The sequence below is a fragment of the Dichotomopilus funicola genome (genome assembly GCF_033296635.1).
Source record: "Dichotomopilus funicola strain CBS 141.50 unplaced genomic scaffold C8A04scaffold_11, whole genome shotgun sequence".
NCBI classification, from domain to species: domain Eukaryota; kingdom Fungi; phylum Ascomycota; class Sordariomycetes; order Sordariales; family Chaetomiaceae; genus Dichotomopilus; species Dichotomopilus funicola.
Window position 1 is genome coordinate 401269 of NW_026944032.1, and position 24447 is coordinate 425715.

General features: G+C 55.8%; 10 protein-coding genes and 1 non-coding gene across 11 annotated transcripts; 9 read left to right on the forward strand and 2 right to left on the reverse strand.

The window, feature by feature from the left end:
* Window positions 1–197: 197 nt before the first annotated feature.
* Window positions 198–2096, forward strand: C8A04DRAFT_10074 (uncharacterized protein; the record flags this gene model as incomplete). Its single annotated transcript, XM_062776459.1, has 2 exons — window positions 198–404; window positions 480–2096. 2 exons carry the CDS (start codon window positions 198–200, stop codon window positions 2094–2096), a joined length of 1824 nt encoding a protein of 607 aa, XP_062639432.1.
* A 259-nt stretch (window positions 2097–2355) lies between these two features.
* Window positions 2356–2969, reverse strand: C8A04DRAFT_26224 (cytochrome b5-like heme/steroid binding domain-containing protein; the record flags this gene model as incomplete). The annotated part of the gene is made up of 2 exons (XM_062779856.1): window positions 2356–2818; window positions 2911–2969. The coding sequence occupies 2 exons, from the start codon at window positions 2967–2969 to the stop codon at window positions 2356–2358; spliced, it is 522 nt and encodes a 173-aa protein (XP_062639433.1).
* A 1096-nt stretch (window positions 2970–4065) lies between these two features.
* On the forward strand, window positions 4066–4494 carry C8A04DRAFT_26225 (uncharacterized protein; the record flags this gene model as incomplete). The annotated part of the gene is made up of 2 exons (XM_062779857.1): window positions 4066–4225; window positions 4340–4494. The coding sequence occupies 2 exons, from the start codon at window positions 4066–4068 to the stop codon at window positions 4492–4494; spliced, it is 315 nt and encodes a 104-aa protein (XP_062639434.1).
* A 1105-nt stretch (window positions 4495–5599) lies between these two features.
* Window positions 5600–8152, forward strand: C8A04DRAFT_35333 (uncharacterized protein; the record flags this gene model as incomplete). The annotated part of the gene is made up of 5 exons (XM_062783132.1): window positions 5600–6989; window positions 7044–7121; window positions 7172–7344; window positions 7398–8047; window positions 8110–8152. 5 exons carry the CDS (start codon window positions 5600–5602, stop codon window positions 8150–8152), a joined length of 2334 nt encoding a protein of 777 aa, XP_062639435.1.
* A 798-nt stretch (window positions 8153–8950) lies between these two features.
* On the forward strand, window positions 8951–9023 carry C8A04DRAFT_t37. Its single transcript has one exon. It is a non-coding gene; the product is annotated as a tRNA-Met (tRNA).
* Window positions 9024–9317: 294 nt separating this feature from the next.
* C8A04DRAFT_10179 (ubiquitin-conjugating enzyme/RWD-like protein) lies at window positions 9318–10052 on the reverse strand (the record flags this gene model as incomplete). Its single annotated transcript, XM_062776493.1, has 2 exons — window positions 9318–9682; window positions 9830–10052. The coding sequence occupies 2 exons, from the start codon at window positions 10050–10052 to the stop codon at window positions 9318–9320; spliced, it is 588 nt and encodes a 195-aa protein (XP_062639436.1).
* Window positions 10053–11221: 1169 nt separating this feature from the next.
* Window positions 11222–13169, forward strand: C8A04DRAFT_10072 (uncharacterized protein; the record flags this gene model as incomplete). Its single annotated transcript, XM_062776458.1, has 5 exons — window positions 11222–11389; window positions 11435–11947; window positions 12031–12450; window positions 12507–13043; window positions 13101–13169. 5 exons carry the CDS (start codon window positions 11222–11224, stop codon window positions 13167–13169), a joined length of 1707 nt encoding a protein of 568 aa, XP_062639437.1.
* Window positions 13170–14576: 1407 nt separating this feature from the next.
* Window positions 14577–16308, forward strand: C8A04DRAFT_26229 (uncharacterized protein; the record flags this gene model as incomplete). Its single annotated transcript, XM_062779858.1, has 3 exons — window positions 14577–15034; window positions 15129–15377; window positions 15435–16308. The coding sequence occupies 3 exons, from the start codon at window positions 14577–14579 to the stop codon at window positions 16306–16308; spliced, it is 1581 nt and encodes a 526-aa protein (XP_062639438.1).
* A 1524-nt stretch (window positions 16309–17832) lies between these two features.
* C8A04DRAFT_26230 (uncharacterized protein) lies at window positions 17833–18749 on the forward strand (the record flags this gene model as incomplete). The annotated part of the gene is made up of 2 exons (XM_062779859.1): window positions 17833–18258; window positions 18363–18749. The coding sequence occupies 2 exons, from the start codon at window positions 17833–17835 to the stop codon at window positions 18747–18749; spliced, it is 813 nt and encodes a 270-aa protein (XP_062639439.1).
* A 1200-nt stretch (window positions 18750–19949) lies between these two features.
* C8A04DRAFT_26231 (cyclin-like protein) lies at window positions 19950–21023 on the forward strand (the record flags this gene model as incomplete). The annotated part of the gene is made up of 1 exon (XM_062779860.1): window positions 19950–21023. The coding sequence occupies one exon, from the start codon at window positions 19950–19952 to the stop codon at window positions 21021–21023; it is 1074 nt and encodes a 357-aa protein (XP_062639440.1).
* A 1163-nt stretch (window positions 21024–22186) lies between these two features.
* On the forward strand, window positions 22187–24344 carry C8A04DRAFT_35337 (chromatin remodelling complex Rsc7/Swp82 subunit-domain-containing protein; the record flags this gene model as incomplete). Its single annotated transcript, XM_062783133.1, has 3 exons — window positions 22187–22241; window positions 22752–23763; window positions 23822–24344. The coding sequence occupies 3 exons, from the start codon at window positions 22187–22189 to the stop codon at window positions 24342–24344; spliced, it is 1590 nt and encodes a 529-aa protein (XP_062639441.1).
* Window positions 24345–24447: the final 103 nt, after the last annotated feature.

The following is a 24447-nucleotide window of genomic DNA, read 5'->3' on the forward strand; positions in this document are numbered from 1 at the left end:
ATTATTTGGAGATGGGTGTTGGGAAAGGGATAAAAGGGGCGATGGCTGGACTTTTAGAGACATACTTTGACCTCGACTTCTTGTTCTTCAGGAGTGTAGAGCCCTTCTTAGCTATCACTGCAAATCAGCCCTAGGTCCACCTTCTTTCCGCCTGCCATCCCTTCTTCCTCTTAGTTGTTTTCAGAATCAACACCAACATGGCCACCGAGTTTGACTTCGTTATCGTTGGCGGCGGCACGGCCGGACTAGTGTTAGCCGCCCGTCTGTCCGAAGACCCCAACACTCAGGTCCTTGTCATGGAAGCTGGCGAAGACCTGGCTAACGACCCCCGTGTTAACATCCCCGGCATGTGGACGCAGCTGCAGAGCGGCGCCACGGACTGGCAGCTCAAGAGTGTTCCTCAGGTTCGCCCCCACTCTCTACTCTACATCTTATCAGGTCTGGGTATCTTCAGTAGCTAATTAGTTGTGTTATTACAGGACTCCTTAAATGGCCGCTCAGTGCCCATCGCACAGGGCCGACTCCTCGGCGGTTGCAGCGCCCTCAACGCCATGAACTTTGTCGTCCCAGCCAAGGAGGATCTCGATGCCTGGGCCGAACTCGGCAACCCGGGTTGGGACTGGGACGGCTTCTCCCGATACCTCAACAAGACCCACAAGAAGGGAATAACAGATGGAAATAAGCTGGACGATGATGATGGCACGATCCAGGTCAACATTCCCAAGGAAGAGACCAAGTGGCCGCAGGTCTGGCGTGATACCTGGGCCGGCCTGGGTTATCCCACTGACAATGACCCCTATTCGGGCGATATTCATGGTGCGGTCACATACCCCGATGCTATCCACCCCGAGGCCAAAACCAGGAGCTATGCAGGTAATGATTACCTCGGCCTTGCCCGTGGTCGGGCCAACCTTACCGTCTGGACCGGGGTACCGGTGGACAAGATCCTATTTGACAACACTACCAAGGATGCGGCCGTGGCAACGGGCGTGCGGTACACTACCAAAGATGGTAACACTTCGTCCGTGAGAGCACGCAAGGAAGTCGTCCTATCAGCTGGGGTGTTCCACTCTCCCAAGCTGCTCGAGCTCTCGGGCATCGGTAACGCCCAGCTTCTCCAGTCCCTCGGCATCGATGTGGTTGTCGATAACCCTAGCGTCGGTGAGAACCTGCAGCACCATCCGCTCAGTGTGCATTCCTTCGAAACCGTCCAAGACGGCCAGCCAGGCTTTGAAACTATGGATGCCCTCGTCCGCCAGGATCCCGACGCCATCGCCGCGGCAGTCAACGCGTACAAGACGACCCAGAGCGGGCCGCTCTCTCGCTCCAACTGCAACACCATGGCCCATCTCCCGTTCCCGGGCCTCGACACTGAAGCAGGTAAACACGATGCCCAGTCCATCGTCAAGACTCTCACCCAGTCCGAGACCAAGTACCCTATCGGGAACAGCGACAACGATACCTACACCAGCGCCGCAACCGCCCTCGCCACTCGCAGCTTAACCGACCCTTCCTCTGCCTCAGGCTACTACGTCTTCATCCCCTGCCCCGCCGGCCCCCCGGAGCCGACAACCCCCGGATCCGTACCCAAAACCCACATCACCATCGCCACACTCCTCACCCGCCCTCTCTCGCGGGGCTCAACCCACATCACCAGCGCAGAAAAAGCCAAACCCCCCGTCATCGACCCGCGCTACCTATCCCATCCCGCCGACATCGCCACGCTCGCCCGGCACGTCCGCTTCATCCGCAAGACCCTGACCAACCAACCCCCGCTCGCCGACCGGCTTGTCCGCAACACCACTGCTGATGATGACGACACTCCGAAAAAAGACACCGACAAGGATGACCTAGACCTAGACAGGCTCACCACGAGGCTCCGCGATACAGCGGCCGCTTCGACACTGTACACCAGCACGTGCGCTATGATGCCGCGGGCGATGGGCGGCGTGGTGGATTCGGAGTTGAGGGTGTATGGGACGCGGAATTTGAGGGTGGTGGATGCGAGTGTGATGCCGTTTATTACGAGGGGGGATACGATGGCGACGGTGTATGGGATTGCGGAGAAGGCGGCTGAGATCCTTGGCCGAGAGTAGAAAGTGTAAGGGATGATGGGAGGATGTTGGAGGAAAAGGGGGGGATGAATAGGAGAGGATGGATAGGGTAGATTGCTTCGTTTCCTTACGTACCGGTACACTTGTTAGAATGGCATGTTATTCTATACTCGCGCGCTTGTAACCATGTTAAATAACCCCAGCATCATCCTCCTTCAAGTCTACTTCACCATAGTCCACCACCAGCACAACCCCTTCCACAACCCCCAACCAACACCACTCTCTCACCCCTCCAGCCATTCTACTTCTCCTCCTCCCCAACCGCCACCAACCTCCCCACAACCAAATACTTCTCCTCGAACCTCTCCTCCCAACCCCTCAACGCCTCCAACTCCGAAGCCTCCAACCCCTCCAACGAATCCAAAGCCCCATCCAAATCCTTCGTCAACATCTCCTCATCAAAACTCCCACACGCCAATCCCCTCGACGCATCCCTCCCGGCAAAATTCTCATACGGCCCGCCCGGCCCGTAAAAGTTCCGTCCCCGCGACACGTCAAACACCCGCCCGCGCACCGCCAGGTACACCGGCGAGCCGTCGGCGCCGTTGTAGGGTAACAGCGTCCGCGGCGTGAAGGTGCGGAAGACTACGGCGGGTTCTTCGGCGGGGAGTGAAGGCGGCGGCGGGGCTGGGCGGAGGAGGAAGGCGTAGGCGGTGTAGGCTAGGAGGGAGAGGAGGATGGCGTTGAGCGGGGTGAGGAGGGCGCTGTGGGAGGGAGAGGGCGGGTTAGCGGGGAAAGCTAGGGAAAGGGTGTGGGGGTGACGGAGGGATGTGGACAGAAGGGGAGAGGTGCGTACCTGGAGGATGTGTCGGTTTGGGAAGCCATTTGTGCGACGCGTTGCTGGACGTAGTCCATGTGGAGCGGGTACTTTCTGGATAAGGCAGGGTATGGATGGGCAACGTGGATCTGTCGAGCTGAATTTGCCGTTCAATTGCCGTGGTGTACTGGATCGATTTCTGGACCTTGCTGTTTGCTCGTTCAAAGGAAGTCAAAAGCTCTCTCCCGCCGCAGCCGCTGGAGCTCTCTCCGAAAAAGCCGGAGCCACGCCAGCAAACATCGGCCAAGCCGCAGCGGCTGTTCCCCACTTCCAGTGCTGCTGAAATGGAGTGGGTCTTCAGCGCCTTTGGATCGGGCCATGCTTGGCAAATCGGTGGTCCGTGGAGACGCACGGGCCACATTTCTCCACTCTTAAATGCAGGGACCGATCACTTGATGGCAGTTCTTGGCACTCCTCGATAGCTCGATGGTCCCCTCCCGAACGATCTCTCCTGGCTTCCAATCGTGATGCCCTCATACCCCTCATGTCCTCCCGGCCACGGTAACTTTCATCCTTGAGCAAATAAACATGGCACAAGGGTCTTCGGCCATGTTCCATTAAAACTGTGTAAGGCATGGTGACTTGCCCTACTCCCGGATGCCTCCTTCTACACAACGTCTCTAAGCTTGGTCTCGTTTGGCTGTTTGTTAGTTGGCAAGGCTGGCTCCCGAACACAGCTCCCTTCCGTTTTCTTCCATCCCGCGCAAGCATAGCCCAGATCCCCTGGCCAGCTGAGATGATCGGGAACCCCGCAGCACCTGGACTGTTGTGAAATCCCAAACAGAACGCTCGCCGAGACGAATTACCCACAGCATGACGTTCCCCACGGCACACCAAGCACTGCCCCGCCGCTGGCCAGGGTGTGCCAGGCTGCTTCTCCGACCAACTCCATTGGTCGCGTCACCGTCACCACAGATATGGTTTGGCGGGGTTTTCGATCCAGCTGAAGGGCCCGTAAGTCCCTTAATGTAGTGTAAACCCCTCACATCTATATAAACCTCATGGGATCTCAGTTGTGATTCCCAACTCTTGTTCTCGTAGTTCCACATCACAACTCAAACGTTCACTCCCCAAGACAACTACCAAACAATACACAAACCCGCATCAATTCATTCTTCTCCACAACCATCAAACATGGATTTCGTCAACAAGCTCGCGAGCAAGGCCACCGGTGAGCACCAGCAGGGTGACCAAGCCCAAAAGCCCAGCGGTGGCGACGGCCTCATGGACAAGTTCAATAACCTCGCCGGTGGCGGCGCCAAGGGCGAGCAGAAGGAGGATGGCCTTGATAAGGGTAAACACCCAGCTCTCCTTGCACCCTAACCCTTCCGAAGGGAAAACCCCCTCCCCGCCCTATGACGTCACGCCACGATAAGAACCGATAAGCTAACCAGACTCGCTCAACAAGGCATCGACTGGGTCCAGGAGAAGGTGTTCAAGCAGGGCCCTCAGGACAACGAGAGCGCTGCTGAGCAGGCCACGGACAAGTTTATTGCGGACCAGATCCGCAACCAGTATAAAAACGCTACGGGCAGGGACTTCCCGATCGCCGACAAGGAATAGAGGATGTCACGGGATAGTAGAGAGTGGGCGGAACTTAATTTTCAAAGATACCTAAATTTATGAATTCACGATTTTTTACACCATCTTGAGTTCTCTCAAACCTGCGAGAAGTAGTGGCTTGTTTGTATCTGTTGTGAATCTTTCTCACGGCTTACTCTTCATTTCCGTCCTCAATACTGAACGCTTCGCGATTGCCTCTTTAGACCGGGCTCCCTTTCAAGGTTAAACGAATCTGACCCCTCGCAGGCCGCCGCCGAACTACCCCTTTCTTTCAGACACACATCTGAACTCTAAATCTCGAGCACTAACTAACCATTCACTCGGCCCCTCTGCATTTCTGCGTCAAGTCCTGCGCGTGCTAAATCAGTACGGAACATTGTCCGCCCCTGGTATGGCCGTGTTTGAGGGGCTAGATCACGATATTTCGTATTCTTGGAATGCGGCAATATGAAGGCAGACACTAATGAATGTGAAAAACACAATATTTGCGAGGACACACTGAAACAAAAAACAGGGCCTGCCTCATGATATAGTGGCCTAACGAAGTGAAGACAGAAACAAGTTAAGCATCGGTAACTGCTGGTTGAACAACCAACTCCAAAGCCATGCGGAACTGGAGATTGACAATTTTTACAGCTGATAAAAGATCCTAATCACATTTCCATGCTTAAGATGATTTTGTAATAGGATTATATTGCTCGTCGATGTGGTGCAGGTATTAACGCGACAATGGTGTGCTTACTAGTATTAGGAGATGGCTGATGCAAGGGTTAGGGTCTGGGCCCAGCAGGCTGCGACACGCAATTCCCGGCCCGACCCCACCCAGTGTTAGGCGTGCCTGGGACTGCGGGGTGTGGCACCTGAGCTCTACGCCGCCCCAAAGCCCACCTCTTGGCACCCTCAACAACACCAGCCTCGCACTAGGGCATTGATGCCGATCAGCCTAGTGCCTTCTCAACCCTTAACCACACCGACACTCGTCCTGCCCCGAAGACGTTCCGTCCCAACGCCGCACTTTACTCGTTCCTCGACCTTGGCCGGTATCCGTTCCCCACAGCTACACGCAGCTTTCTAGAACTATACCCGAGGCACCTCACCCCCTTGCATGTCTCCCCACGACCAGGAAGCTATCCTCCGAGACTCACCCGGGGCTCGGAAAGATGTGACAAAGCCCGAGGATGGCGAGGCAGCCCCTCCCCCGGAACCCACCTCAAACACACCACAGGGAGCGGCAAGCGCGGAGGATGACGATCTGTTGGATCTCAACGGTGATGGGCACGACACAGCGGAGAGCCGGAACCCCTTGGGGATATCACATGCTGGGAGCGAGTCGACGAAGCAGGGCAAACAACCCGAGGATCCCGACTACATGTCCTCCTCTGTCGCAACGCTGCGGCCAACCACGTCCCCTACCACCACAACTGCCACGCAGTACCTGACCGCCGAATCCCGAACATACATCGACCCTACTCCACCGACCCCGACCGCCTCGCGGCCCCCATCTCGAGCGCCATCGTCGGCCCCCAGACGCAGGTCAGAAGATCCTTCCCCGACGAGATCCGACGCAGCCTACGATGAGAAGAGATACACAAGTGAGGATGAGCAGGAGCCGGGGTCGAGGTCCGAGATCCAGAGTATCATGGAACAGTTCAGTGAGCTCGGGGGCGGGCCTGACGCCGACGAAGTCATGAGCCCGAGGCTAGAGATTGCGTCACCATTATTAGGGACTTCCATTCAACACCCGCCTCGGAAATCTAGCTTGGAGCCACTCGCTCCCAATATCGCTCAGCAGCTCCAGGATTTGCCGGGTCCCAGTGGTTCAGCTATCTCGTTGGCGAGCACGAGATCACACAAAGAAAGCGATGACTTCGGTCCGCCGGTACCACCAAAAGACGATTCTAGCTACTCTGCGCGTTCGCGGGATGAGAGTACCGACTCCCCCATGTCCCCCATTACTTCACTACACCGGCCACCCCCGCCGGAGCCGGAGCCGGAACCGACGTTGCCCTTCGACTTTCATCGGTTTTTGGAGCAGCTCCGTAATAAGAAGGCGGATCCTGTGGCGCGATACCTCAAATCCTTCCTATCCGAGTTTGGGAAACGTCAATGGATGGTGCATGAACAAGTCAAGATTATTGGCGATTTCCTAACCTTTATCGCAAACAAGATGGCTCAGTGCGAGGTATGGCGTGAGGTTTCGGACGCTGAATTTGACAACGCACGAGAAGGGATGGAGAAGCTCGTGATGAACCGTCTCTACACCCAAACATTTTCGCCAGCGATACCAGCACCACAACCAGTACCCGGGGCAAAGAAAAAAAGGGGCGGCGATCGAGTGATGGGCCCAGGGCGGCGTGGGCAACACCAGGAAGATGTGGAGCGAGACGAAATCCTTGCTCAAAAGGTGAACATCTACAGCTGGGTGAAGGAGGAGCACCTGGACATCCCAGCAGTAAATGATAGTGGGAAACGCTTCCTGAAGCTAGCGCAACAAGGTGTGTTGTCTAAGCCGGAGCTCAGTGGTGTCCACAAACGCTAACATGGACTAGAGTTACTCAAGATTAAGTCGTACCGTGCGCCGCGGGACAAGATCATTTGCGTATTAAATTGCTGCAAAGTCATATTCGGTCAGTTTTCTTGGATGGACTGAGATTTCCCGGGGACTGACATTTGCTAGGGCTGCTAAAACATACGAAATCGGACTCGTCGGCCGACTCGTTCATGCCGATGCTAATCTATGTCGTCTTGCACGCCAACCCTGAGCACCTCGTCTCCAACGTCCAGTACATTCTCAGGTTTCGCAACCAAGACAAGCTAGGGGGGGAGGCAGGGTACTATCTGTCATCTCTGGTATGGTTACCTTGAGTCTCACAGAAAAGTCTTCGTGTTACTAACAACCGCAGATGGGCGCCATCCAATTTATTGAAAACATGGACCGCACAACACTTACCATCACCGACGAAGAGTTCGAGAACAACGTTGAGGCATCCGTGTCAGCAATTGCAGAGAAACACCGCGCCGAATCCCCGCCTCCAAGGCCTCCTTCGTCCGGGAAACCAACTTCCCTAAGACCCCCTAACGCGGGTGAATCAAAAGCCTCGTCTGCCCGGCCATCCCTCGATACCGACCGCCCTGACAGCCCGCGCCGATCGACTTCCTCTAACGAAGCACGCGAGAGCGGCGAGTACAGCGGTAGTGACGAGAAAGCCGCCATCACAGGTCTCCTACGGTCCATCCAGAAACCCCTCAGTACTATCGGTCGCATCTTCTCAGACGAGCCATCAACATCAGCTACGGCGGCGGGCCCTAGCGCCGGCGGGAACATTGCGAGCCCAGCACGCACGCCGCAGCCGGAGCGAGGCGCCGGTGACGCGCGTTCGAGACAGCGTTTGTCCGCCGAAGAGGCGGCCGCGCGGCAGGCAAGTGCCGAAGCAGCTGAGGCGCAGCGGCTTCATCGGGCTGAGCATACGAATGTGGTTGAGACGTTGGCGGGCATGTTCCCGGACCTAGACCGAGATATCATCAGCGACGTCGTATATCAGAAGGAGGGAAGGTATGTCTTGAAATTCCTAATCAATTTCTTTGCGAAAATGTCCAAGATGCTGACACTTTTAGGGTCGGGTTGGCGGTTGACGCCTGTCTCGCACTTTCGGCGTGATCGAGTTAGACAGAAATAAATCAGGACAAAGACGGAAGCTACATCGGCAGGGAGATGGGAATATGAGAAGGATGGCGTATCAGGCTCGTGAAGCTATTTCATTTTTAGCCCCTCCGTTTAATCCCTTTCCCCCTTTCTTTCGTTCAAAGCGAGCATCAGACGGGGCGGGCGGCGAATATATTGGCTTGATTTTCTATTTGTGCATGGCTGGGGGGTTGATTTCGTGGAATCATCCAGTCTTTCACGACCAACTGAGGCAAGACAGACAGAGGATAGTGGCCTGTGACTAATGCGAGATCGAAGATTACCAAACTTGCTATGACACGACGTTGATGAAGCGACCCTGACATCCGAACGTCCGAAGCGATGGTTTTAAACTACAAATCTGGCACGGATCAGACACAACTGTTTACCTCTTCCAAGTGAGCCAGACGGCCCTACATTCCATCGATGCGTCATCCGTGGGAGGGCAATGCCAAGACCTAGGACACACGATCCAGCCAGCCCGTCCCTTTGCGGCGGGGCGAACAGGCGAATGTGGTGTTGTTTGAGGACGGATGTACCTTGCCATCTGCAAGAAGTCCGTCACCCAGGAGTCATCACCCGATACCGCCTTGTCAAGCCTGTGACAAGCCCGAACCACCTGCCCGCCGGTCCGCCACCACCGCGCCCGGCCGCACTTTCCACCTGCCAGCACCTTCGGCCGCCTTCCACACGTCACCCAGACCACACTCTGACGCTCCTTCCTTCATATACCACCCCCAAGCTCCTGGTTTTCAACACACAGTGCATACCTACAGCTGCTTGGCGCAGTGGAACGCGCGCCGGGCTCATAACCCGGAGGTCGCCCGATCGAAACGGGCAGTAGCTATTCAATGGTATATTTTTTTGGACTTTTCGGTGAATGGGCTTTTTTTTCAACCTGTGATGTTTGTTAGCACTTTGTAAAGGATCAACATTCACTGCTACACACACCACTGGGTTATTCTTTTAGGATTTTGGCGCGGCACAGGTACTTATCATTAATTATCCGCTGATTTGTTGATGCGAAAAACAAAACGCTTCTGTAATCCCGATCCAACCCGCCGTTTTTTTCGTTGTCCAGGTAGGTATCAAAACTCCCAACGCAGACGCTCTCTTCCTCTCCCCCAGCTACACTTCCCTATCAATCCTCGCCCAAACTCTCCCTCACACACTTCCGACACCGCTTCCTGTACTCCTTACTCTTCCCCTCCCTCTCCTCCCGCAACAGCCTCGCCGCCTCCACATTCGCCGGGCTGTCCTCGTTGGGGTCCTCAAACAGGCTGATAACGCTGATCAGGATGGTCTCGGGCGTCTGTACGGGGCTCCATCGCTCGCTTGCCTGCTCGTATCCGTATCGGTCCTCTTCGGGCGGGTGCAGGATGCTGATGCAGAGGTTGCCGTTGGCGTAGATGTTGGGATGGAAGGGGATCGGGTCTTTGAAGGTCATTTCGGGCGGCATGAGCGGGTATGTGGGGGGGAATGTGAGGTGGGCGCGGAAGTTTCCTCCTGGAAAGGGTGGTGAGATAACGGTTAGTTTCAGGTTACACGGGGAAAGAGATAGATGGAGAGTTGTGGTATAAGAGAGACGAGGTGGGTGCGGGAGGGTGTTTACGGTGTGCTTGCTTGATTGGCTAGCTCGGTTCGTGGACTTACCGCCGTAGTATTTGCAATCATCGTTGATCATGAGCATGACTTCCCATACGAAAATATTACTATCGCTGACAAGCCCACACGAGATACCCGGGAGGTCCTTGGCGGATTGCATTTGCTTCAGCTGTCGCTTCAGCAGAGAACCTGCAGCCAGTGTGCTTGTCTGCAAGCTGGCCACGGCTTGAGCCGCTGCTTGAGCCGTTGCTTGAGCCGTTGGTTGGGCCATTGGGAGAGAGAGTTCTAGGATCCAAGGTTGTGTTGTAAAACACCGGTAGGAGAGGTAAGCTAGGGATCGGTGGAAGCTGGAGGTTGGAGGGTTAGACGAGGGGTCGACCGGTCGAGAAGATGGAGGTAAGTCAGAGGGCGGACGGTCGGGAAAACTCTCGAGAGTTTGTTTTGAGGTCCGATGAATAATACAGTTTGACGTCAAATCAAGCAGAAGGAAGCAGCTCGTGAGTCTTCCTTGTCGTGAGGCAGGAAAGAACCGTCACGTCAGGATCTCGAGGGCGGCGAAAGCGGGGCGGCCAAAGCGGTACCCAATGGTGGGGACGTGGGGCTGACTGCAACGGTCGTGGGGGTGTCGCGTGCGAACAAGAACCACCGAATAACACAACAGTTCAGGGGGGATGGCTTCGTTCCAGCAGTCTAGAAGCATTGTGTGCAGTTTCCTGTACACCTAGATATTCTCGAGGCCCTTACCCATAAAGTCAAGTCGTCCCAAAAGGTTGAAACGGTATGTCCCTCGAACACATGGTTAACATCATTCCTGGTATCGGTCCCGTAAAAACTATATCAGAGTCACACTGTTCCATTCTTGAGGTTACTCATGATTCCTGTCCCACCATGTATGATGAAGTAATTACCTAGTTGGAGTTGTGATCGCATTCAACTGTGGTATGGTAGAGATACACAACCCTAACCCTAGACGGCTTCGCTACCTGCACACCAAGTTCTGGATATAAAAACTACACTCTGGAGCCTGCGTGAGGAGAAGCACAACAGCTATGTTCCTGAAATTTGGATCTCATGGTCTATTACACATTATGTCAATACCGGCAGCAGAATTTTGTCCATTTAGGTCAAGTGCATAACGTTGTTGGCGATTTCCTCCTCCAAATCGACGTTGAAACTCGAGGTTTGGCCGAGTGTCTAAGGCGCTGCGTTGTGGTACAGGGGTACGGACGACATATATATAACCCTAACCCTATTCGCATCGCGGTCCTCAAGACATTATGCCAAGCATTTTTCCACCTCCAACCCTTGGCACTTTCCCAACTCATCCATGAATTCGATATTTTTGATTTCCTCATCCCTCAACGCTTTCCACCGAATAATTCTCCTCGCTAATTCTTCTCCCACTTCCCCATCAGCGCAAGCACATAACACCCAACAACCATGTGCGGCATCCACGCGCTCATCACACGCACGCCATCACCACCGTCCGCATCGTCCCAATCATTACCCTCCAACAACAACACGAAATCCAACCACCTCTCCCCAACACTCACCCGCGACCTGCGCGCCCGCGGTCCAGATCACATCGGCCACGTCGAACGTCATCGCGTCTGCACTTGCTCCTCTCCCACCACCGCCCGTGCCACCGACGAGCCCGGCAGCGGTGATGAAGCTGGCTGGACCCTCCGCTTCACATCGACGGTCCTCGCGTTGCGAGGTGACCATGTCGCGCGCCAGCCTTTGACCGGCGTCGGCGACAGCTCGTCAGTGCTGTGTTGGAATGGCGAAGCGTGGCGGGTGGATGGGGAGTTGGTGGAGGGTAATGATGGGGAGGTGGTGCTGACGCGGTTGTTGAGGGCTATTGGTGGTAATGGTGGTGGCGTGGATGCTGTATTGGACGTGCTTCGTGGGATTGAGGGACCGTTCGCGTTTGTATTTTACGATGCGGTCGCGGGGAGGGTGTTCTTTGGGCGTGATCGGATGGGGAGGAGGTCGTTGTTGATGGCGTTGAGGGAGGAGGGTGGCTTGGAGTTGTGTAGTGTCGCGGGGGAGTCCTGCGAGGGCTGGAAGGAGGTTGAGGCTGATGGGGTGTATGTGGTCACGGTGGGTGGGGACCCAGACCCGGTGCGGTACGATTGGGTCGTTGGACCAGATGCTACTAATTTTGTGAGTATTTTGGGGCGGTTGTGGTGTTGTGTCTTTGGTCGCGGTTGTCGGCTGTCCTATCAGACTTACTTTACGCTTTACAGGTTTCTGGCATTGGGAGGTTCAACAAGGCACTGCCCGTCAGCCCAAGTCCTTTGACAGCGAGATCCCACTCTGTGGCGGCTTTGGGGCAGCAGCTCCTTGAGTCCTTGAAGTTGCGAGTGCTCAACATTCCAATACCCCCGTCCTCAGACCCCAGCGGCAAGACGCGGGTCGCCGTGCTGTTTTCAGGCGGTCTTGACTGCGCTGTACTGGCAAGGCTATGCCACGAGGTGCTCGACGCTAACTCGGGTATTGACCTGCTCAACGTCGCGTTTGAGAACCCTCGGGTGGTTGCACAGCTCCGCAAAGAGAACAGCAACTTGCTCGACTTTTACGAGGCCTGCCCAGACAGGGTTACAGGGCGGCGATCGTTTGCAGAGTTGCAAGCGACGTGCCCAGGGCGGGCCTTTCGGTTTGTGGCTGTATGTATACCGGAAATCTGTTCCTGCTGTTGACCGTGCTGTGCTGACGCTTTCAGGTCAACGTTCCCTACAGCGAAACACAAGAGCACCGACAGCAGGTGATCTCCGTAATCCACCCGCACAATACCGAGATGGACCTTTCCATAGCGTACGCCCTTTACTTTGCCGCACGTGGCCAGGGCGTTGTGTCTGAAAGCCCTGATTCTGCTCCCGTTACATACACATCTCCCGCTCGCGTATTGCTATCCGGCCTAGGCGCCGACGAGCTCTTTGGGGGGTATTCTCGCCATCCTTCGGCTTTCCAACATCGGGGCTATCCCGGCCTCGTTGATGAGCTGCTATTAGATGTTGGGCGTCTTGGGAAGCGGAACCTGGGCCGAGACGACCGCGCGATGGCGCACTGGGGTAAGGAGGTGAGGTTTCCCTTTCTAGACGAGCGCCTAGTGAAATGGGCCATTGAGACTCCGGCGTGGGAGAAATGCGACTTCGAGCACAGTGAAGAGGACAGTGGCGTGGAAGCTTGCAAGAGGGTGCTACGTTTGTTAGCCCTGGAGTTGGGCATGGTGACGGTTGCAAGGGAGAAGAAGCGCGCGGTAGGCAACCTTTGTCCTTGGGCCGCGATCGTTACTTTTCACGCTAACATAACATAGATCCAATTCGGCGCCAGAACCGCTAAAATGGAGAGCGGAAAGGTCAAGGGGACTACACTCATCGCGTAGCGCCGCGGCTAGGCATTGGCGGTGATGATACACTACAGATACTTCTGAGTCACGGTCGCGATGTCAAATCCGGCAATGCGGCTACGCCTTGTGGTTTCTGAGGAAGCCCTTGAGCGCTAGCGCGGGGTTGCCGGGTTGCATCGTTCTGACTATGAAGTTAAAAGGCAAATCTGAGCCAGTGTCTAAACGCGATCTTCCGTGGCGGTTTCAAATCGCGGGCTTTGGAGCGGCGCATCCAAGCTTGATATCTTTTTTTGGTGGTCAAAGGGACTTTAGCCCAGGCAACATGAGCTTGCTGTCCAGGGTCCTTGGTCCCGCCGCCGCATCGCCCGACTGCGCCGCTGAGCGCGTCTCAGGTCCAACCAAAGTGGCTGGACTCAGGTCCTGCCCGAAGGCACATGCCGTTCAGCATTCCTGGAGCCGTGAGCATCCGTGGATCTTGAAGAAAACTTCCGTCTTGTGACTAGCGAGACTGGCAAGCGCCAGATCTAGAATTACTCGGCATCGGGGAACGAGGCCGATGCGGAATTCGAGTCAGGGGTGTGCCCTGTTTCCCCATATTACGGCCCCGCAGTTGTTACTCCAAAAATGACTTCAAGAAACCCTTGCTGCATTCCCGCGGCTGTTCCTTGCAGTCGTTCGGACGAACCAAACTTCTACCGGACGATCCTAGTTTTTGTTTACCCAGAACTAGCGGATACTTCGCGGCTGTTGCATTGCTACTAGGCTCTCCAGCCATTTGTCCCTTAAGCTGTTAAAGTGCAAATAATATGAAGTGTGTTACACCATGACGATTCCCTTGCATCGACCTGTTTTCTTTGTCTCGAACAAAAGTTTGCTCTCCCGAATCGCCTCACCACAAACTCACATGCATCGGGACCTGTCGCGCCCTCTGTTTATCCTCCTCCTTCTCTTCCCTCTCAGCTTGACGGCGGTGAGTTACCGGATTTAGAGTTCAGGCCCTATTTGCATCATTTTACGACCCAACATTGGGTGTTGGTCCACCTGTGCCGTGCCGCTGTTGGTGAGTTGGGGCGATTCCCATGCCCCTGATTGCGCCGCACACAGCCTTCCAACACCATATTGGCGTCCAATCCCCCTGGAAAGAGGAAAAGGCGCCGGGTCTCAGGCTTCAATTGTTGCTGCCGGCGGGCGCTTCGACTCTTTACCAAAAACCCGGGCCGGATCGACAACTGGGACGGCGGGGCATCCCGTCTTTTGTTGTGAGGAAGGCATCTTTCCGCTCGCTTATTATCACGTCTTCAAAATCCTGGGGTATCTCGCCCGTTAGCCCCGTTGAGTTGTGCTGCCGGGCGGTTTGTGATGGGCCTTGGGTAGATAACGTTGTCAACACGCCAACACCCTGATCCGCTCCCTCGAGATCCCATCCTTCATCACTCTCCAACGATGGCCGAACGACTGAGCACGGCCTCCAAGCCACGCCCAACCTCGCTACCGACACCATCAACGCCCTACACTCCATCACCCCTCACACCAACCGGACGGTTACGGCTCGGGCCACAACGAACAACCCGTTTTACCGAGGACATGACGGACCTCACTCCGGCGGCCTCCATCTCAGAACGGTCCATCGACTACTACTGGTACGGACGCTCGGCGGAAACCGTCGGTGCCCGGGCCGAGACCGACGCCGAGACCAACACCAACGCCGATGCCGAGACATTCACGGCCCCTGACCCTGGGGTAACTACGTCAGAGAAAGCGGGGGATGGCAACCGGGACCGCTGGCGGACTCGGGCGCGTTTTGTGAGCAGTGTGCTACATGCCATGCCCTGTCTTGTGTTATTGGCTATCCTGGGGTATGCGATGAGGGTGTTGAAGGATCAGATGGGGAGTTATATGGGGTAAGCGGCGTTCTTTGGGGATATCGTGGGGAGGTGACGATCTCCTGTGGGATACCTAGAGAGAATACTAACCGAGCCCTTTGGCGTTGCACAGGATTCAAGCCATCATCCTCATTGTGTTTCTTTTCGTGGATGTCTTGCTGGATGTGGTCACCCTCATCAGGGTGCAAAAGCACTGGCTAAAGTGGGGGTTATGGCTCCGGTTCACCTGCGGCATCGCATACTTCGCGTTGTTCCTGACCTACGTCGGGCTAGGTAACCCGTTTCCGGAGGGGTACACTTACTGGGCTCTACCCGTCTCAGCCGCGGCACCAGTCGTGTATCTCCTGTTATGCATCACCGGGTAAGTCTTTTCCCCTTTACCATGCACCGAAGCCAGGATCCTAACACAATGTGCAAGGCTCTGGAACATCCTCTACATCCCCATCACCCGCCACAACCTCGGCAACACCCTCCTCACCTTCATCTCCCGCTCCTCACCACCCTCCTCCTCCTCACCCCTCCTCCCATCCTCAGCACCACCAAAAAGCCCACCAAGAACAACAACAACAACACCACCACCACTACCCCAAACCACAGCCTCAACCCTCCGCAACAACAACAACAACACCAAACCCCCAACCCACCGCCGCCACCCCCTAGCCGAACACGACGAGTACAACGACGAAGACGAAAACGGTGACGCAACAACCGACAGAGCAAGCACCTTCAACCCCCGCTTCTCGGTAGCCGCTGGCACCGAGGCCTCTTCCATTAGCTTGACATGGAGGCGGTGGGTAGGCGGGAGTGGCAGTAGTGGGAGGAATAGTTGGAGGAGTAGTTGGAGGAGTAGTAAAGGAGGGGGAGGGTGGCAGGGGGGGGTTGTAGAAGAAAGAAGGGGAAGTGGGAGTGTGGCAAGGGGTGAAGCGGGGTTTTATAGTCGGGATGATTTGGAGAGTTGTCCTATTGGTGGTGAAGGGGGTAGTGATAGGGGGGGTTTTCCTACGGGGATGGTGGTGAAATCGGAAAGTGTGCTGGTGCCGGAAGTGGATGTGGTGTCGAAGGAGGTGGATGGGAAGGGGAGAGGTGAAGAGAAGGAGATTGGGGTCGGGTCCGAGGGGGTGAAGGCAGAGGAGGCTGGGAAGGGGGAAGCCTTGGGGGGTGAAGAAAAAGAGGAAGCCTTGGAGAGCCGGGGGAAGGAGGGGGAAGTAAAGGAGGGTGAGTCAAAGGAGACGGAGATCAAGGATGAAACCCGGGATGAGAAAGTCCCGGATATGAAGAGAGAGGATTCATAAGGCGTTACATAGTGATGTAGGTGTGGGAAGCATTGCGTCGGCGTATGGTTCAGTGGGATGGGCGGGGGAACTGTTGTTGTATTCGGATACCCTATAGATTTTCTTGTGTCTGATAATGTAATGTAGAGCGGAAGGGAATGGGGTTGATAATGCTTTAAACATTGTATATTATCACGAAAGCAGAGTCTAGTCTTAAAACAGAAGACGTTCATATATAATCACTGAGAAACCTTCTTTTAACACAGTACCACCACTTCCATTCCCGGCCCTCGGCTGTCTTGTTTCTCCGTAAGATATGCCCGAACCCCGAGGCAAGCTCCTGGGGGTCATGTCTTCAGCATGATGTTTGTCCCTTGGCGGACCCAGCTGCTGCCTCGGCCCCCAACCCACTCGACGAGAACCAACCAACGAAATAACGTGCAGTAACCAATCGTCGAAGACAAAAAGCAGAAAAAAACAATTCCCTGCCTGGAGACTGTTCTCTTATCGGGATTGTTTGCCTCGATCTTGAACCCATCATCATTTCCGATTTTATTCGCCGAAAGTCCCCTCAGATTTCAAGGCAGAGAGTGGATTGGCATTTGCCCTCCTAGTGTGCCGTGACACTTGCTTGCTCCGTCTCCAATGGAACTCATACTGAGACACACCTTTTGTTCCACACACAAGCAGCTGTGCCACATTGCGGAAGACAGACCACATTGATCAACAACCAGATTACAGTCAGCGGACAAAACAAGCGCCGCCGGTCGATCCGCGGTCCGCTTCATTACTAGCACAATGATGTTTTTGATGGGGGTTGACTCTGTAATTCGGCCGCAAAGCTGAAAACGGATGACACCCGCGCCTGTAAAAGTTACGCCGTGTTGGCAGATGAATAAATTATCATGTTCGTCCCGCTGTGTGTCGCCTGTAGCCGCCGATGGGTAACGGAGGCAGTTGGTGCTGAGCTGCGGTGCATGGCTCGTCTTGTCGGTTCGGTCGAATGCCGCGTTGCGCTTGCGGCTGTGGCCTCGGCTCCCCGCACACGAAAAAAGGGCTGCGCCTCAGTCGTGCGGTCGTACCGGTCGGGAAGGAGGGCAGAAAGGACGTCAGTATGCCCGTAAGAGGGAGTTATCTTGCGTCCTTCTTTGGAATTACGAACGGGAATCGAGGTGTCTGTCCGTCCCCGCCCCAGCAAGCCGTTCAGGTTTGTGTACCTACACTACCTACTGGTATCTGTCGTGTTGGTTTCCATTTTGGGGTCGGCTGCCGGCTTGCAGATCAACCGGGGAGACTTGGCCAATAATAGAACCCTCCTTACGCCCTCTTGGCCCTCTGCTCGCCGGTGTTCAGAACCTTGAGTACGACCCAAGGCTTGTGCTTTGTGGCTTTGAGATTTAGCATGGGCAGAGGTGAAATGGTATAACACCACTGCTTCCCCATGGTTTCCAAGCTGGGGCTTCCACCCCTTGGTGAAACCTGTGTCTCCCGAATACAAGCAACTCACTCACCGTGATCACCACAATTCCAACCCACATCACCCAAATGGCCATGGTCGTTCCCGAGCCCGGGGGCAAGATGCCTGAAGACAGCCCCAACACTGGCACCACGGCCATGTTGGTCGCAGCATCTGTCATCGGCGGCGTTGCCGTCATCCTGTGCACCCTCGCCGTCTATCTCTACATCGTCAAGCGCAAACAGCTCAAAAGGGACCTGGAAGCCTTACAACGCCTAACCGAAATCGAGACAGCACCCCTTCCTCGACAACGAAAGCGAGGCAACTCCGGCCTGTCGGACGAAGAGGAGTCGTGCAGGACCCATATGATTCGCAAGTCTCTCGCACGGCGGAACTCCAACTCGACGGGGAGTGGGTTCTCAGCCGTGGTGGGAATGATCGACCGGGAGGTGGCCGAGATCGAGCGGCACGAATCGGCCAGGCTGAAGGACGACTGGAAAGAATGGGAAGCAAGAGTACGCCAGGAACGGTCCATGTCGGGCGAGCAACATCCCGCGACAAACGCACCAGAGGCGGCACCCGGCGGCGTCCCCGTCCTAGCCATACCAACGCCGGAAAGGCTCCGAAGTCCAGTACCACCTCAAAGACCTCCACGCTCGCCATCTCCGATCCCATCACCCCTCAACTCGCCGCCCCCGAGCCCGCCCTCTCCGTCCTCGATTTATCCAAGTCTGGCACCCTCCACTCCGCCTCCTCCAAGTCCACCACCGCGCCATCCAGCCCGGAGCTCTCCGCGATGAAGAGGGCCGAGAGCCAAGGAATCGAACAGAACGCCAAGTGCCAAGCGCCAAATGAAATTGCGCCGAACAAGAACGCCAATCGCAGCACCGCCGCGTTGCTGCTCATGAAGAGCAGGCCAAGGGCATCACCAAGAGGCCGGGCGGAGAGCTCGCTCGACGATACACTGCTCCGTGGCGCGGAAAACCTAGCCTCAGAACGTACATAGTACCGTGTCAAATGGGGGTTGGCCCGCCGATAAGACCTAAGGGCTGGTTGGGGCTGCGCAGCGGTGATCTAGGTCGGAGGCCGCAGAAGGTGGTGTACTATGTAGGTACTGGACCTACGCAATAGGTATCTACCTGTAGGTATCTGTTGGCAGAATCGGCCTCGGTGGCCGAATCATGGCGACCGAATGGTTAGTGTGGTTTGACCAATTATGAAACACGAAGCGCCATTCGGGTGATGGGATGGTTTCCGTCGGACAAATAGTTAAATTGGCGTCGATGGAGACAATCCAGGAAAGGATGTCCATACATCGAGTCGAAAATTATTATTGTATCAGTGTAGGCGACCCAAAAGACTGTGTAGAAATGTCAGACCGTGTGATTGGACAAAGCCAAAGCACTTCCGCGGCAGCCAATGTGGCTCAGCGCGCAGCCGCTGAAATGTGGCTGAGGTCACCGAGCGCGAAAGGGTCGTGGCTGGACCCACTCGTAAGGCAGCATGCTGACACAGCAAGGCCCCCGGTCTTCGCTGGATTTCTCTCCCTCGCTCGCGCCCGGTTTCCCTTTCCTGCTCATATATTTTCCATCCCTCTCCCAGCCTTCGGTCGCTGCCTCTCTCTCTCGGAACCATCAGACCTGTCCCTTCGGAGAGAGCCCAAACCTTGAGTTCCTCTTCCGCCCGTCCTGACAAGTTTAACTTGATCGCGTTCTCGACGATTTCGAGACCGAGATAGCTACGGTCGAGCGTCAACCGAACAGCGCCTGTTCCTTGTTCCGAGACGAAGCCAGTGGAAGTCTGACCACTCGGGCACCTTTTAATCGTTGGGACGAATCGCCTGGGACGTCGCATCGAGCCGAACCCAGATCACTGTCATCCTAGTTTTGCGGTCGGCGCAGTTGCCTTGTTCGAAGCAGAAAGAGAAAGGACCAAAGTAATAATTTAAAAGAACAAAGGAAAAATACAAAGGGAAACAAGAACCTGTGACGAACCCGGGCTCGGGCCGTTCTCTAGGCACATCACTTTAGGTTCTTCGCAGCGGCCGAACCTAATAGCAGTTCCCGCTTGAAGTTCCCATTTCGCAACCCGTAAAATAACATTCATTTCCTGCGAGAAGCAGACGCGCCTCTCTCTCACTCTTTGCACGAACTTCACCCACGCTCGCTCGATTGTGTGATACACACGAAAAGGAACCCAGAAGAAAATGGCTAGCTCGACTGTCACTTTCGAGAACGGCGGCGCCCATGTGGCCAAGGACGCTGAATTCCGTGAGGATCTCAACCGCATTCTCATCTGCCCGGAATGCAAGGAAGACCCCCCAAACCTTGTCGAGGAATACTCGTCGGGCGACATGGTGTGCGCCACTTGCGGCCTCGTCCTTGATCGCATCATCGATACCCGGTCCGAATGGCGTACGTTCTCTGGAGACGACAACGGGAACGACGATCCATCCCGTGTCGGTGACGCGCCCAACCTGATGATCGACGGCGACCAACTTCAGACCGCTATCGCCTTCGACGGCAAGGGAGCGAAGAATCTTGCCCACCTTCAGAACAAGATCAACCAGGATAAGGGCACCAAGGCGCTGCTCCAGGCGTACCGGGACATTCAGGCTCTGACCGACAGTATCAATGCCGGAACTCAGGTTGCCAACACCGCCAAGCACATCTTCAAGATGGTCGACGACAACAAGGCACTCAAGGGCAAATCTCAGGAGGCAATTGTTGCGGGTTGCATCTTCATCGCCTGTCGCCAAACCGATGTCCCTCGGACTTTCCGTGAGGTGTATGGCCTGACGAAGGTATCCAAGAAGGAGATTGGGCGCGTCTTCAAGCAGCTCGAGGCCTTCCTCCAAAAGATGGGCGGCGAAGACAAGGTCGCGAAGGCCACCGGGCTGGGTCAGCAGTACCAGGCCAAAGGCTCCACGACCGCCGACGAACTCTGCATCCGCTACTGCAGCAACCTCGGGTTCCGCAACCCCGTCCGCGTCGAAAGCGTCGCACGTCGTCTTGCGGCAATCTCGAACGAGGTCTCCGATCTGGCCGGCCGCTCTCCTCTCTCGGTGGCCGCTGCCTGCATCTACATGGCTTCCCACCTGGCCGGCGAGCCAAAGGCCACCAAGTCGATCTCCGTCGTCTCTAGCGTCAGCGATGGAACGGTTAAGACCGCCTACCGCTACCTCTACGCTGCCAAGGACGTCATCCTCACCAAGGAACACTTTCCTGAGGAGATCTATGGCGATATCCTATCCCATGTGGATAAGGTCCCGGCGAACTAGACCTTCGCCATGCGCTTGTCCTACCGCGCCGCCAATCTTCCCAAGCCACGCAGCAGACGCCCTCGGCCACGGTAGATCCCACACCCTTTGCACTAATAAGGGCTACCCACGACTGTCCTAACGTTCCGACAACTTGCTCGCCACTGGGGTGATAACCCACCACCGCTTAGTTGCCGTTTCTACGAACGAGGGAAAGGGGACAAAGAACAAGATTGCACAACGATCCCTCCCTCTTCCACCGCCCTTTTCTTCCCCTGCAGATGGGATGCAGTGTGATAACTGCAGATGAGAGGGGAATCTGGGGAGAACGAAGACGTCGTTGCTGGAAGATGTAACGACCTTTGGGCAAAATGGGCAGCACGGGTTCGCGGCAGATTGGTCTAGCGTGCCCTGCTTTTCTTTTTCTTGGTCTCTTTCTTTTAGGTCAGTCAGGCTGGATATGGGCTAGATTGGGACTCCTCAACCGGGGAAACATGGCTAGCGCAGAGGAAGCTCGGGCAGCCAGCCCGACGGTTAGATTGCTTTCTAGTTCTTTACTTGGTTTAGTTTTGGGGGTGTTGATAATGGATTCCCACAAGCTGAATTGGGGGTCGTTTGCGCGTTCATTGTTTGGTCAGCTTGGCTGGCACGATTTTTGTCTTGATATGCCTAAGGGCTTGTTAAAGCGGTTGGCAGGCAGGGGAATGCCTTTGCCCAGCGTATTTTAGAGATGATGAAGGATACACAGGACAATGGACTTACTATGATGTTCATGTCACTTTTGATGTGTGTGGCCCTCACATTCTTCATAACCCTTGTGGCCCTGTGTGATTTTGATTCTTGGGGAGGTTACCATTGCCACCGCAGGCAAGCCTCCACAGCTTCAAAGTAACCCCGATATAAGAGCTGTCTGTCAAATGATGATGTCCTGCTGGTGTTGAGGTGACACTAAAGGTATGTACCGTGTTAATATGAAGACCGAACTATAATCGTACTGTACATACCCAAGCATGTGGTCCGAGCGCGTCTCCAAACCGCCAAAATCCACGTCCCTGGGCAATCGCGTCGCATCACCGAGCCTACCCACTTGTGCCAGTGAAATCCATCGTCAATTTGCGCCGATCCGCACAGTAACCCAAATTTCACCAAAAGTATCATCAATCCACACCTGGAACGGCCACACGATGCCCTCGCGACGCACCAGCCGCGCAGCGGCAAAGCGCGCCCAACAGGCGCTCGGTAAGTTGCCAATTCTTTCCTCCTCCCTGCGGCTTTTCCCCTACCCCACGAAATCCCAACAGCCATTCCATTCCCACGGCCAGCCGGTTGCACCTTACCTCGCCACCAAAATTGTCTCATCCCCCAAATGCGGTATGACGAAGGCCCCAGCACGGAATGCCGGCCGCTCGAAATGGGGACCCGAAGCCGCATCGCCAGTTCCACAAGCCATTTGAGCAGGCGCGAACCGTGGGAGGTGGAGCGAGTGCAGATGCAAGGAAGATGCATCCGGCCGTTTGCTCCTCCTCTCCTCCAAATCACCCCCCTCACCCCCTCTCTCTCCCCCCTTCGCGATCGATGAAATTACGCTTTGCTTCATTCCCGTTCTATCGAGCCCCCGAGCAGCTTCGATCCGGCCACTTCGCAATCTAACTTGACCAGCACCAGCCTCAAGCTCGCAAGACATGGCCCCCACACCGAGCGAACAACCTATCAAGATCAAGATTATTAACCGTCCATCACGGTCTATAGAGAGCACACCCAAGACCTTTGAGGCCTTGGACGATGAGGATGAGCCCATGCCTGACGCCACCGAGCAAGACGAGGCCGAACCCGACGAAGAAGCCGAGGCAGAGCCCGAGAAGGACGAGGAGTCAGCCGCCGAAGAGGAGGCCCCAGAAGAGGAGGAGGAGGAGGAAGAAGCCAAATCCCCGACACCCCCGCCCGAGCCCGTCATCCGCCGCCGACGCCTAGGACGTCCGCCCAAGAACAGGCCTCCGGATTGGGACACGCTGCCCATCGAACCCCCGAACCCTGATGCGACGCCGCGACGCCGTGGGCGTGGAGGATGGCGTGGACGTGGTGGACGCAAGGGACAGCACTACCAGCCGACGCAACAGTCGATTGACAAGGACGGGACGGTCTTGGACATCGTTAATGACGAGGTGGACCTACCGGAGGATGCGGAAGGCGAGAAGAAGGTCGACAAGCTGGGGAATCTGCTGGACGGGCGCGAGTATCGATGCCGGACTTTCACGCTGGCCAACCGTGGCGACCGGCTGTACATGCTTTCGACCGAGCCCGCCCGCTGTGTCGGTTTCCGAGACTCATACCTTTTCTTCACCAAGCACAAGAAGCTCTACAAGATCATCGTGAACGACGAGGAGAAGCGCGACATGATTGAGCGAGATATTATCCCGCACAGTTACAAGGGCCGCTCAATAGGTATTGTCACGGCCCGCTCCGTTTTCCGCGAGTTCGGGGCTCTGATCATTGTGGGTGGACGCCGCATCACGGATGATTACGAGGTGGCCAAGGCCCGGGAGGAGGGTGTGGTGGAGGGCGAGATCGCCGACCCTACGGATGTCTATGATCCGGACAAGCCGTACAACCAGAACCAGTATGTTGCGTGGCATGGTGCCAGCGCGGTGTATCATTCGGGCGGGGCAGCCGTTCCCCAGCAGAATGTCAAGGTCGATAGCAAGAAGCGGCGTGTGGCTGTCAACGATGTGAATTGGCAGCTCGAACACGCTCGCGAGGCTAGGTATGTGGGAAAAAGCCTGACCTTCGGGAGTTCACTCCCAGCTAACTGCGTTATACAGCCAATTTAACAGCATGCTCTCGGCCGTCCGCCGCGCCAACCTTAATGGTGTGTACGACATCCACACCAACCAGATTCACTACCCGGTCATCATGCAGCCCACGCACGCACGTATTGAACAGATCGACGACACGGCCGATGAAACCCCGGCCTCCTCTACAACCATCTTCTCCCCCGTCAAGCCCTCAGTCTCTCGCAACTTCCTCGTCATGGACACCCACCTCGAGACCCCGCCAGCTGGTGTCTCTTCAGCCTCCTACGACGTGCCCTTCCGCACCTCCCGAACCAACCCTGCTTCTGCCACCAATGCCTCTGCCGATTTCCTCTCCCCCTTCCGCAGCTTGCAGGCCGTGCCTGACGATATCCGCGCGTTGCTGCCGGAGGAGTGCAGGCAGGCGTTTGATGGCGCGCGGGAGAAGGAGGACACCTGGTTTGCGAGGTGGGGTGATGAGGCAGAGATGATGGCGCGCAGGGAACCCGTGGTGGATAAGGCGATTGTGCCGTATTCTAGAGCTGTTGCGTGAGCGAGGAAGATCGGCATGTTGGAGAGAGGACGGGGTGTTTGGGGTATGGTATTTGGGTGCTTATCTTTGCGTTTTGAGGTTTTACCCTGGTTTCCGGGTCCTG